The 13341-nt window shown below is 51.9% G+C and overlaps 1 protein-coding gene across 2 annotated transcripts in view; it reads left to right on the top strand.

Annotated features, from left to right (window-relative positions):
- The first annotated feature begins 4228 nt into the window (after positions 1-4228).
- The window catches only part of LOC140731875 (von Willebrand factor A domain-containing protein 7-like), a 42733-nt gene continuing 33620 nt past the window's right edge, over positions 4229-13341 (top strand). Inside the window, exons 1-4 of one of the 2 annotated variants that reach the window (XM_073053813.1) lie at positions 4287-4318; positions 5072-5147; positions 11989-12202; positions 13065-13340. In XM_073053813.1, coding sequence (XP_072909914.1) covers positions 5095-5147; positions 11989-12202; positions 13065-13340 — 543 coding nt within the window. In that variant the 5' untranslated portion in view covers positions 4287-4318; positions 5072-5094. Of the gene's footprint in view, positions 4319-5071; positions 5148-11988; positions 12203-13064; position 13341 lie in introns of both variants that reach the window. The other variant, XM_073053822.1, reaches the window with a different exon arrangement.

Here is a 13341-nt window from a genome sequence, read left to right as displayed (position 1 = left end):
CAGTGCCTCTTCCCCAGGGCACCAGGGCTTAGTACAAGAGGACATGGCTTTAAGGTAAGGGGAGGGAAATTCAAGGGGATATTTTAGAGGAAGGTTTTTCACTCAGAGAGTGGTTGGTGCGTGGAATGCACTGCCTGAGTCAGTGGTAGAGGCAGATACACTAGTGAAGTTTAAGAGACTGCGAGACAGATATATGGAGGAATTTATGGAAGAGGGTTATATGGGAGGCAGGGTTTAAGGGTCAGCACAACATTGTGGGCCGAATGGCCTGTACTGTGCTGTTTTGTTCTTTGTGGTTCTTTTCCTGCATCCTCACCACAAAATTCAGCGTCAGAAGTTTGCAAAGGAACATCTGAACAAGCCTGATACATTTTGGAAACAAGTCCTGTGGACTGATGAAGTTAAAATAGAACTTTTTGGCTGAAATGAGCAAAGGTATGTTTGGAGAAAAGAGGGTGCAGAATTTCATGAAAAGAACACCTCTCCAACTGTTAAGCATGGGAGTGGATCGATCATGCTTTGGGCTTGTGTTGCAGACAGTGGCACGGGGAACATTTCACTGGTAGAGGGAAGAATGAATTCAATTAAATACCAGAAAATTCTAGAAGAAAATATCACACCGTCTGTAAAAAAGCTGAAGATGATAAGAGGATGGCTTCTACAACAGGATAATGATCCTAAACACACCTCAAAATCCACAATGGACTACCTTAAGCTGAAGGTTTTGCCTTGGCCCTCGCAGTCCCCCAATCTAAACATCATCGAAAATTTGTGGATGGACCTCAAAAGAGCAGTGCACGCAAGATGGCCCAAGAATCTCACAGAAGTAGAAGCCTTTTGCAAGGGAGAATGGGTGAAAATCCTCCAAACGAGAATCGAAAGACTCTTAGCTGGCTACAAAAAGTGTTTACGAGCTGTGATACTTGCCAAAGGGGGTGTTACTAAGTACTGATCATGATTTCCACAGATTTTCAATTATGTTTAGGTCGGGGGTCTGTCAGGGCCATGGCAAACTCTTCAGCTTGTGCCTGTTGAGGTAGTCCATTGTGGATTTTGAGGTGTGTTTGGATCATTATTATGTTGTAGAAGCCATCCTCTTTTCATCTTCAGCTTTTTTACAGTGTGATGTCTGCTTCCAGAATTTGCTGGTATTTAATTGAATTCATTCTTCCTTCTACCAGTGAAATGTTCCCTGTGCCACTGGCTGCAATACAAGCCCAAAGCATGATCGATCCAACCCCGTGCTTAACAGTTGGAGAGGTGTTCTTTTCATGAAATTTTGCACCGTTTTATCTCCAAACATACCTTTGCCCATTGCAGCCAAAATTCAGCATCAGAAGTTTGCAAAAGAACATCAAAACAAGCTTGTTACATGTTAGAAACAAGTCCTGTGGACTGATGAAGTTAAAATAGAACCTTTTGGCCACAATGAGCAAAGGTATGTTTGGAGAGAAAACCCCTCCAAACCCTCCAACCCCTCCATCTCCTCCACCCCTCCACCCACTCTAACCAACAACCCCTACACCCCCTCCACACCCTCCACCCTTTCCACACCCTCCAGCCCCTCCAACCCCTCTAATCTTTGCGCACTCCACCCCATCCTTCCACTCTCTCCACTCTCTACACCCCCTCCACCCCTCCACACCCTCCAACCCTCTACCCATCCACCCCCTCTTGCCTTCCACTCTGTCACAAATAACCGTGGGTCAACTGCCTAAGAAGAATAACTAGATGGCTTGAGTCACAAAAATAGATTGAGGTGCTTTTATTTACCAAAATAGTGGAAAAACTAAAACCTGGACGTCCACATCAAAACACGGAAAAGAATGGAAAAAAATACAATATATATACAGCTTGCAATTGTTGCCTGTCTGGCTAACCGCCATCCTCAGACTAAACAGAAAAAAAGATTTTAAAAAACCCCCAAAGCCTTGGTAACCCGAGGCTTATAACTCTAAGCCCCTCCCCCTGGACCAACCAAAAGCTAATTAACTCAATTATCTTCCATTTCACACAATCTGAAACTCTACTGCCAGTTCTCACAATAAACACATATACCTCATTATAGGAGTCACCATTTCCCAGTTAAATAACTTAAATAAACCCCAAAACTTTACCACAAGATGAGTAATTAGGTAACATAACCCTTGACCCAGTTAAAGATGGCATCCTCCACCATCAGCACACCTGTCAGGTTGCTGCTGCCTCTATATTAGACAGCTCTATGCAGCAGCTCTGTTTCAGACCCAGTGACTGTGGAGGAGAGAAACGTCAGATTATCATGACACTTCAGTAAAACACTTACTGGAAAGATGAATGTGAATAAATTGACCTGAGATAATTAAACCATGACATAGTGTGTTTCTTTTTTTCATACCTATTACTGCTGGGGATGAGTGTAAAATTGTGACTGGTGATTTATTGTGATGTGTGCGCTCACCACAATGACAGAGGGGAATAATGTCTGTGGATGACCCTTTGAGTGTTTTACTGAATGTGCCATGTGCCGTCTGTAATCAGTGACAGGCCTTCCTCACACACTCCCTCCACTCTCTTCACCCCCCTCCACCCCCTCAACCCCTCCACCTCTCCAGCCCTCCACACCCTCCAACCACTCCAACCCCTCTACCCCCTCCACCACACTAAGATCAGCACTGTAAACTGAGCCTCCATCATTCCCGTTTCCCACTGGTTGTCACCGGTTCTACTTCCTCCCTCTCCAACTGTGTCACTCCTTGAGATCCCGCAGCCCACAGCCCACACAGACCCTCTCAAGTTTTCTCCGGGTGTTTTGGTTTCCAACGATGTACTGGGTAGATTACTGGGTCATTGTAATTTGTCCCGTGATTAGGTTTGTGTTAATCGGGGTTGTGGAGTTGCTGGGTCAGAGTTTCTCGAAGGGCCAATGCTGTATCTCTAAATAAATAACTACATTTGCAGGTGACACCAGAATTGTCAGTGTGGTGGACAGAGAACACCGTTGTCTAAGACCCAGCTCAACAGGGAAAGTGAACAAGGGATGGCAGGTGAAATTTAACTCAGCCGCGTGTGAGCTATTCTACTTTGGTCAGTTAAACCAGGGTAGGACTTACAGAGTAAACGGCCGGGACCGGGGAAGTGATGCAGAACACAGGTACAGGTACATAATGACCTGAAAGCAGCTTTGCAGGTGGACAGGGAGGGAAAGGAAGTATTTGGTACACCGGCCTTCATCAACCCGAGCTCTGGGTACAGGAATTATAAATGTGATCGCTTTTGTAACAGTTCGTTTTTGACGGACTGTAGACCATGGTCTCTGTTTGGGGGATTTGCTTTTGCTTGCATGGTGGGTGGTGGGAATGCTGGAATAATTTGGGGGAGAGGGAGGGGGAGTGGGGTTGATGCTGCTTGTGCATGGAGTGGGGCAGGGGGCTTTGGGGTTTTTATCTTTTTTTCTGTTATTCATTCTTTGGGGGTTTTCTGTTTCAAGGCTGTCAGGTTGTATATTGTCTGCATTCTCTGATATTGACTGGAATCATTGAACTATTGATTATTATTGTCGCATAGGACAAGGAAAAGGGAAAATCTTGTCCTTGCACACGGTTCCTACAGATCGTGTCATTACACAGTGGTTTGAAGTAGAACAAGGTAAATGAAGGCAGAATGCAGAGTAAAGTGCAGCAGTTACCTGAGACAGTGCAGTGCAGGGAAACGTGGTCATAGCGTAGTCAAATGTGAGGTCAGGTCTCCAGTTTATCGTACTAGGGGAACATTTAATTGTTACAGTGGGGTAGAAGCTGACCTTGACCCAGGTGGTATATGCTTCTGGGCGTTTGTACCTTGCCCAATGGAAGGAGGAGAAGAGAGAATGTTCAGGCAGAGTGGGTGGGGTCTTTGATTATGCTGGTGGATTTACTGAGACAGTGAGAGATGTAGACAGTGTCCTTGGAGGGGAGGCTGGTTTCTGTGATCTTCATTCTCACATCCCCATAGATGTTGTGACCAGTGCTGAGCTTGGAACACTGGCGTTCTTCAGTCAGGGCACTGAGTATGTCACATTATAGCTGTATGAGACACTCGTGAGATCTCACATGGAGTATTTGTGCAGTTCTTGTTGCCCAGTGTAGGAAAGATGTGGTTAAACCTCACCCAGGGACTGTGCCTTTAACGGCCCAGCCCAGTCTGGAGAAGCAAGAAGGTGTATAGGCGAATAGGAAGTGAGGAGGGATTGTCACCGCACAGATGGGGCGTTGGCTGTATTTCCAGTAAAAAGACACGTTGTGGGTAAAACACAGTCACAAAATTGAATTGGAGGGAGCACTCTGCTGTGACAGAGACGGTAAGGAAGGAGAGGCTGTGAGGCAGGTGTGCCGCACTCTGGAAGGAGTAGTAAAGAGGGAGCGCTGTGGTAGGGGCAGTGAGGAGGGAGCACCTCATAGTGGAGGGGTGGTGAGGAGGGAGTGCTGCACTGCATGAGGGGCTGCGAGGTGGGACCGCGGCACTCGGGAGGAATGGTGATGAGGGAGGGGAGTGGAGGTGCGGAGGAAGCACAGCGCTATGGATGGGGTTGCGAGGAGGGAATGCCACAATGTGGGAGGGGATGAAAGGAAGGAGAGTCGCAATTTGGGAGAGTTGGTGAGGAGAGTGCACTGCAGGAGGGGCGGAAAAGGGGCAACATCAACCCAAGCCCCACTCTACTCGACATGAAAGACCTCAGGGCCTCAGTTGGGCAGGGTGAAGAGTGGGGTCTGAGTCTTTACCCCTCGCTCGATCGGGAACTGAAGCCTGGTCATATCGCTGTGTGGCACCTTGCTTTGAGAGAAATGACACAGAAGTTGCAAATAGACTCTACTCTGCTGGGGTGATGAGTTAGTTGCGGGGAGGGTTTGCGTGATGATCTATTTCTGTAAATAATGGATAGTCCTTCAAAATAGTTAATTCTGTAGTGATTGAAGAAGTAAATTTTCTTGCAATTTCAGCCGCAGAGAGGATTTGAACAGTGCCTTTCTCTGGAGATGTGTATGTGTTAATGTCAAAGCAGGTTTCTAGTTGTGTTTACAGTTGACCAGAAATTTAAGACAAGTCTCTGCAGGTACAACAAACTGAGGCTCTGCCATGGAGTGTGGAATTCAGGATCTCAGATGTGGAATCGGGAAGAGGCAGCGACAGTACGTCATCGGATCAGTGAATGTGATTCTGGCACTGAAGGGGTTCACAGAGACAGGGAGGGGTGTAGGGGCCGGAGGGGGGAGGAGGGTCACAGAGACAGGGAGGGGTGTAGGGGCCTGAGGGGGGGAGGAGGGTCACAGAGACAGGGAGGGGTGTAGGGGCCAGAGGGGGGAGGAGGATCACAGAGACAGGGAGGGGTGTAGGGGCCTGAGAGGGGGAGGAGGGTCACAGAGACAGGGAGGGGTGTAGGGGCCTGAGGGAAGACACAGAGACGGGGAGGAGGGTCAGAGACAGAAGGGGGTTTAGGGGTTGGATTGATTCACAGAGAGGGAGGGGTGTACTGGCTAGAGAGGGAGGTCACAGAGATGGGGAGAGGTGTAGAAGTCACAGAGACAGTCAGGGGTGTAGGGGCCTAAGGTGGCCACAGAGACAGGTGGCTGTAGGGGTCTGAGGCAGTCACAGGGACAGGGAGGGGTGTAGGGACCAGAGGGGGGGGGTCACAGGGACAGGGAGGGGTATAGAGGCCTGCGGGGGTCACAGAGACAGGGAGGGGTGTAGGGACCAGAGGGGGGGTCACAGGGACAGGGAGGGGTATAGAGGCCTGCGGGGGTCACAGAGACAGGGAGGTGTGTAGGGACCGGGGGGGGGGGGGTCACAGAGACAGGGAGGGGTGTAGGGACCAGAGGGGGGGGGGGGTCACAGAGATGGGGAGGGGTGTAGGGACCAAAGGGGGGGGTCACAGAGACAGGGAGGGTTGTAGGGACCAAAGGGGGGGGGTCACAGAGACAGGGAGGGGTGTAGGGACCAGAGGGGGGGGGGTCACAGAGACAGGGAGGGGTGAAGGGGCCTGAGGGGTCACAGAGACAGGGAGGGGTGTGGGGGCCAGAGGGGGGAGGAGGGTCACAGAGACAGGGAGGGGTGTAGGGACCGGGGGGGGGGGGGTCACAGAGACAGGGAGGGGTGTAGGGACCAGAGGGGGGGTCACAGAGATGGGGAGGGGTGTAGGGACCGGGGGGGGGGGGGTCACAGAGACAGGGAGGGGTGAAGGGACCAAAGGGGGGGTCACAGAGATGGGGAGGGGTATAGGGGCCTGAGGGGTCACAGAGACAGGGAGGGGTGTAGGGACCGGGGGGGGGGGGGTCACAGAGACAGGGAGGGGTGTAGGGACCAAAGGGGGGGTCACAGAGATGGGGAGGGGTGTAGGGGCCTGAGGGGTCACAGAGACAGGGAGGGGTGTAGGGACCGGGGGGGGGGGTCACAGAGACAGGGAGGGGTGTAGGGACCAAAGGGGGGGTCACAGAGATGGGGAGGGGTGTAGGGGCCTGAGGGGTCACAGAGACAGGGAGGGGTGTAGGGACCGGGGGGGGGTCACAGAGACGGGGAGGGGTGTAGGGACCGGGGGGGGGGGTCACAGAGACGGGGAGGGGTGTAGGGACCGGGGGGGGGGGGTCACAGAGATGGGGAGGGGTGTAGGGGCCTGAGGGGTCACAGAGACAGGGAGGGGTGTAGGGACCGGGGGGGGGTCACAGAGACGGGGAGGGGTGTAGGGACCGGGGGGGGGGGGTCACAGAGATGGGGAGGGGTGTAGGGGCCTGAGGGGTCACAGAGACAGGGAGGGGTGTAGGGACCGGGGGGGGGTCACAGAGACGGGGAGGGGTGTAGGGACCGGGGGGGGGGGGTCACAGAGATGGGGAGGGGTGTAGGGGCCTGAGGGGTCACAGAGACAGGGAGGGGTGTAGGGACCGGGGGGGGGTCACAGAGACGGGGAGGGGTGTAGGGACCGGGGGGGGGGGGGTCACAGAGACAGGGAGGGGTGTAGGGGCCTGAGGGGTCACAGAGACAGGGAGGGGTGTAGGGGCCTGAGGGGTCACAGAGACAGGGAGGGGTGTAGGGACCGGGGTGGGGGGGGTCACAGAGACAGGGAGGGGTGTAGGGACCGGGGTGGGGGGGGTCACAGAGACAGGGAGGGGTGTAGGGGCCTGAGGGGTCACAGAGACGGGGAGGGGTGTAGGGACCGGGGTGGGGGGGTGTCACAGAGACAGGGAGGGGTGTAGGGACCGGGGTGGGGGGGGTCACAGAGACAGGGAGGGGTGTAGGGGCCAAAGGAGGGGTCACAGAGACAGGGAGGGGTGTAGGGGCCTGAGGGGTCACAGAGACAGGGAGGGGTGTAGGGCCCACATACGTACAGGTGCAATGAAACCCTTGCAGCAGCACCACAGGCACAGAGTGTCAGAGACACAACATTCACAAATATTCTCACAATTTTTTACTGGGCAGAACACAACTAGTGCAAAACAAAGTCCAGTGTAGTGCAACGTGGTCCTAGTGTTTTATACAGGGATAGTGATCAGAATTGTGTCGGTTGGTTCGAGAACCGAATGATTGAAGGGGAGGAAGTAGAAACGATAAAGAAAGACAGTGGAATATATGAAATTCTGAACAAAAGCAGGCAAAGACTGACAAACAACTAATGTATAAATACAAATAATACTAAGATTGTGAGTTATCGAGTCCTTGTAAGTGAGTGTGTGGGTCGGGGAACCAGTTCAGTGTGGGAGTGAGTTATCGAGTCCAATTCAGTGTGGGAGTGAGTTATCGAGTCCAGTTCAGTGTGGGAGTGAGTGAAGTTACTCGCACTGATGGTTGAAGGGAAGTAGCTGTCCTGAACCTGGTGGTGTGGGACCTCAGGCTCCTGCACCTCCTTCCTGATGGTAGGAGCGAGAAGAGAGCCTGTCATGAACGGTGGGGGTCTTTGACGAAGGTTGCTGCTTTCTTGAGACAGCAGACAATGTAAGTGACTCAATGGTGGGGGTGGCTTTGCCAGTGGGGGACTGGGCTGGCTTCTCCACTTTCTGCCGTTCTGATTCCTCTCCGAGGGCCAGACTCCCACCCATCCTTCCCAACTCTCTCTGCTCAAACCAGATATCCCCGGGATCATGAGGCCACCCTAGAGAGCAGGAGGAGACTTTCATTTGGAAGCTGCCCTCGGTGAGGGGCAGGTTCTGGAAGGTGTGGCCTTACCCACGTCTTGTAGAAATGCAGCACAGCCAGCCTCTGAAGGCTTATTCACAGGGTAGAAGTGTTGCCATTGTTCAAAGCTGGGTAAGGGCCGTGCTTGGCGTATCGCGTACCTGTTTGGTCACATATGTGTAGGAAAGACATCACCACTGGAAAAAGATGTGAAGAAGATCTGCAAGAATGTTGCCCCGTACTTGGGGGATTAAGTTAATAGGGCGAGGCCAGGCATCTCTCACTCAGAGTACTGCGTTCTGTTTTGGTCACTCAGCGATAGGAATGAGGCTAATAAACTGGAAAGACTCGTGATGATTTTGCCAGACTCGAGGGATTGGTTGGACAGACCAGGCCTCAGATGGAGTATTATGCTCAGCTTTGGTCGCCCTTCTACAGGAATCATGTCTTTAAACTGGAAAGATTCACCAGGACTCGAGTTACTGAGTAAAAAGGGGAGCTGGGATAGACTAGGACATTTTTCCTCGGAGTGTAGGAGACTGAGGGATGCATGAAATATCGAGGAACAGCCACGGAGTCAGTTCAGCCCTGAGCCGATGGTTACAGCCACAGCTACAGTCAGTTCAGCCCTGAGCCGATGGTTACAGGCCACAGCTACAGTCAGTTCAGCCCTGAGCCGATGGTTACAGCCACAGCTACAGTCAGTTCAGCCCTGAGCCAATGGTTACAGGCCACAGCTACAGTCAGTTCAGCCCTGAGCCGATGGTTACAGCCACAGCCACGGAGTCAGTTCAGCCCTGAGCCGATGGTTACAGACACAGCCACGGAGTCAGTTCAGCCCTGAGCCGATGGTTACAGCCACAGCTACAGTCAGTTCAGCCCTGAGCCGATGGTTACAGGCCACAGCTACAGTCAGTTCAGCCCTGAGCCGATGGTTACAGCCACAGCTACAGTCAGTTCAGCCCTGAGCCAATGGTTACAGGCCACAGCTACAGTCAGTTCAGCCCTGAGCCGATGGTTACAGCCACAGCTACAGTCAGTTCAGCCCTGAGCCGATGGTTACAGGCCACAGCTACAGTCAGTTCAGCCCTGTGCTGATGGTTACAGGCCACAGCTACAGGCAGTTCAGCCCTGAGCTGATGGTTACAGACACAGCCACGGAGTCAGTTCAGCCCTGAGCCGATGGTTACAGCCACAGCTACAGTCAGTTCAGCCCTGAGCCGATGGTTACAGACACAGCTACAGTCAGTTCAGCCCTGAGCTGATGGTTACAGCCACAGCTACAGTCAGTTCAGCCCTGAGCCGATGGTTACAGACACAGCTACAGTCAGTTCAGCCCTGAGCTGATGGTTACAGCCACAGCTACAGTCAGTTCAGCCCTGAGCCGATGGTTACAGCCACAGCTACAGTCAGTTGAGCCCTGAGCCGATGGTTATAGCCACAAAGTCAGTTCAGCGCTGAAGCAACTTGATTAAATTGCATTAATAGTAAAAACAAAGTAAACAAAAAGCCTTTGAACACAAACTGCAGAGTCCCCGAATGTGAGCCCTGCACGGAGAGGTGAGGTGACTGAACCTTGCCCAGGAGCTCGGTAGCTTCGGGGTTTGCTCCCGAAACCCAAGGCTCCTGCACCTCCCAGCAGACAGCAGCAGAGAGAAGACAGAGAGACCAGTCAAACAGACAGGCAGCGCTGAACACTTGATCATTTTCTGCTCTCAACCGCAACAGTTTAATTGGAGTGTCATAGTTGAGCCGACGATGAGTTCGTGTTCCACCATCAGGAAACAGAGTCCCTCCAGCATTTTGTGTGTTACTCTGGATCTCCAGCACCTGCAGAATTTCGTTTGTTTGTATTAGACGACGTCTGGACTTGTCAGCACTGAGAAAGCCGAGGATCATCCAGGGAAGCATTTCAGCCCAAAGTACTGTGTCGAAATCGTTATTGATCAGCAGTTCTAGTCACCCAATTACAGGAAGGGTGTGGAGGCTTTGGAGAGGGTGTGGAAGAGGTGACCAGGATTAGAGAGTTTGAGCTGCAAAGCACGTTTGGACACACTTGGGCTGTTTCCTCTGGAGTCTGAGCATAGACTTGGAGGCTGATATTAGATAGACTGTGGCATTCCAGATCTAGAGAATAGGTACACGGAGGGAAATGAACTTAATATGGGACTAGTTGGGTGGACATGGTCGGGTTTTGCTGAAGGGTCTGTATCTGTGCTGCATTGCCCTATGACACAGCAGAGGTTCACGTCCCAATTCGGGATAGCTCAGGAACTCAGACTCCCTCCTCACCCTCTTCCCGCAATGCTTCTTCCTTCCTCCTCGCCACTCCTCCCGCGGTTATAAAACTCTGGTTATGCCACATCTGGAGAATTGCATTCAGTTGTGGTCACCCCATTACTGAAAGAGAAATGAACCACTTCACACTTATCTGGCTTGAACTCCTTCTGCCACTTGTACCAAGATACAGTGAAAAGTTTATTTTGCATATAGGACAAGGTAAAACAATAAGAGAATGCAGAATAAAGCATATCAGCTCCAGAGAAAGTGCAGTGCAGGCAAGAAAAACAGTTGTTCATTCATTCATTATGTGCCGTGTAGTATGATATAGGCAATGATGGTCTTGTGGTAGAAATGGTTACAGCTAGTGTATGATGGGATACTTGACCATTCTGGAGCAGCTGGGCTTAAGACAGCTGATGCGTGTCGAGAATAACCTTGGATGATAAGTGCAGCACCTGGAAATCCAAAATATAAGACACTAGACCCCTGGAACCAGGAGGGAGGATGCGCCTGGGGGTAAATTATGAGTCCTGATAACAGGAAGCAGGAAGAACTGTTAGACACGCTGAGAGATAATTGACATGTCTTTTAAGCAATTGATCATGTACTAACCTTGGGATGCCAAACAAAGTTATGTGAAGTTGTTTGTTTTGCTGTATAAATATGAGCTCGGTTTTACCTAAAATCAGTTTTGGTGGTGGTGGAGACTGCTGCAGACTCTCCATGATGTCATGTTAATAAACACTTAAAATGAAACTCGAATTCACTCTGGGGGTTCTCAGTTAGTGTTTCCATGACAATGACCATGGTTGTTCTTGGCAAACTTTTCTCCAGGAAGTGGTTTGCCATCGCCTGCTTCTGGGCAGTGTCTTCACAAGACTGGAGAGCTCAGCCATCATTAATACTCATCAGAGAATGTGCCCAGTGTCAGTGGTCACAGAACCAGAACTTGTGATATGCCTCAGATGCTCTTATGATCATCTACCATCTCCTCTCATGGTCTCAAGTGACCCTGATCAGGGAAACCTGAGTTTGAAGGGGAGATTGGACAAGTGTATTGGTTTGGAATTTCTGAACAGACATTAAACCCACGTACATAACTTCACTATTATTCTCCTCTCAGGGCAGCATATGGTGACATAAACATTCTTTGATGATAAATTTCCTTTGAACTTTGAATGTCAGCTACTTGAGGACAGATTGAGGTGAGAGGAATGAAAGTTTAAAGGAGAAGTATAGAGCATTATTTTTTACACAAAAAGTGCTGGGTGCCTGCAATGTGCTGCCAAAGATGGTGATGGAGGCAGAAGCAACAGATGTGATTGAGAGGCTCTGAAATAGGTACTTGAATGTGCAGATATTGTCCATGTGCAGGTAGAAGGGATTTAGTTTAATTCAGCATGGTGAGCAGCACAGACATTGTGGGCTGAATGTCGATTTCCTATGATGTTCTAAATAGAATTATCTGTTTTAAAGTGAGCAGGAAACGGGCTGGAAGATGGAGATTGTCAGTTGAGAGTTGTGATGAAGCAGTGGGGTAGCACCGATGGGCTGAGTAGCCTTGTCACCATTTGTTCTGTGTTACAGGGGAGAGCTCAAGATGGTGAGATTCCTTCCGCAGGTCTTCCTGCTTCTAGTGGCTGCCGGGCTCATCCGATGCTTCATGCCAAACTTCGGAAGAGGTAGCCGAACACATTACAATATTACCAAGACGGCAGCCCTCCAAGCCATCCTCACGGTCTTCCAGCAAGTTCCCAGTCCACGAGGAAACATTATGCCCCAGGGTACCTTCCAGGCTGACGTAAGTGAGGGTGCATTAATCTGTGCTCAGTTCTTCGACTGGAAGGTGGGTGGGGAGGCTGTGTAGGGGAGTGAGAGTGGATTACACAAAAGGATTCTGTATTTGCAGTCTGTTTCCCAGAATACATGTGACATGGACATTGTTGGGAATGTCATCAATGATGGATCCATCCAAAGTGGGGATATGAGACTATTAAATCAGATGTGGTCTGACCCAGGGACACGGAGACTGGGACCGTGCACGGTGCTCCCGGTGGGGGTCTGACCCAGGGACACGGAGACTGGGACCGTGCACGGTGCTCCCGGTGGGGGTCTGACCCAGGGACACGGAGACTGGGACCGTGCACGGTGCTCCCGGTGGGGGTCTGACCCAGGGACACGGAGACTGGGACCGTGCACGGTGCTCCCGGTGGGGGTCTGACCCAGGGACACGGAGACTGGGACCGTGCACGGTGCTCCCGGTGGGGGTCTGACCCAGGGACACGGAGACTGGGACCGTGCACGGTGCTCCCGGTGGGGGTCTGACCCAGGGACACGGAGACTGGGACCGTGCACGGTGCTCCCGGTGGGGGTCTGACCCAGGGACACGGAGACTGGGACCGTGCACGGTGCTCCCGGTGGGGGTCTGACCCAGGGACACGGAGACTGGGACCGTGCACGGTGCTCCCGGTGGGGGTCTGACCCAGGGACACGGAGACTGGGACCGTGCACGGTGCTCCCGGTGGGGGTCTGACCCAGGGACACGGAGACTGGGACCGTGCACGGTGCTCCCGGTGTGGGTCTGACCCAGGGACACGGAGACTGGAACTGTGCAGTGGTCTGCCCCAAGTGCAGAACATTAATACAAGGCTTTTCCTCCGCAGGGCCGTGACCTGACAGCAGAGAGACTCTTTGCCATATACTATGGAGAGCCGGTATCTGTCCGACGGTTCAGTCAGTGCATGACGGTGATGGAGGAGGCCAACACCTTGGTGGACGTGCTGTTTGCACTGTCCAGTGAGAGGCATTTTGATTCGGAGACAATCCTGGAGGGCAAGAAGCTGCTACTGAGGGGCAAGGCCAGTGTGGTTAGGGCTATACTGGAGAACAAACGGTTCTCTGCACTGCAGTCCATGGGCTCCACTCTCCACACACTACAGG

This window comes from Hemitrygon akajei, chromosome 1 (assembly GCF_048418815.1).
Source record: "Hemitrygon akajei chromosome 1, sHemAka1.3, whole genome shotgun sequence".
NCBI lineage: Eukaryota > Metazoa > Chordata > Chondrichthyes > Myliobatiformes > Dasyatidae > Hemitrygon > Hemitrygon akajei.
Note: the sequence above shows the minus strand (reverse complement) of the source record. Positions and strands in the feature narration are given on the sequence as shown.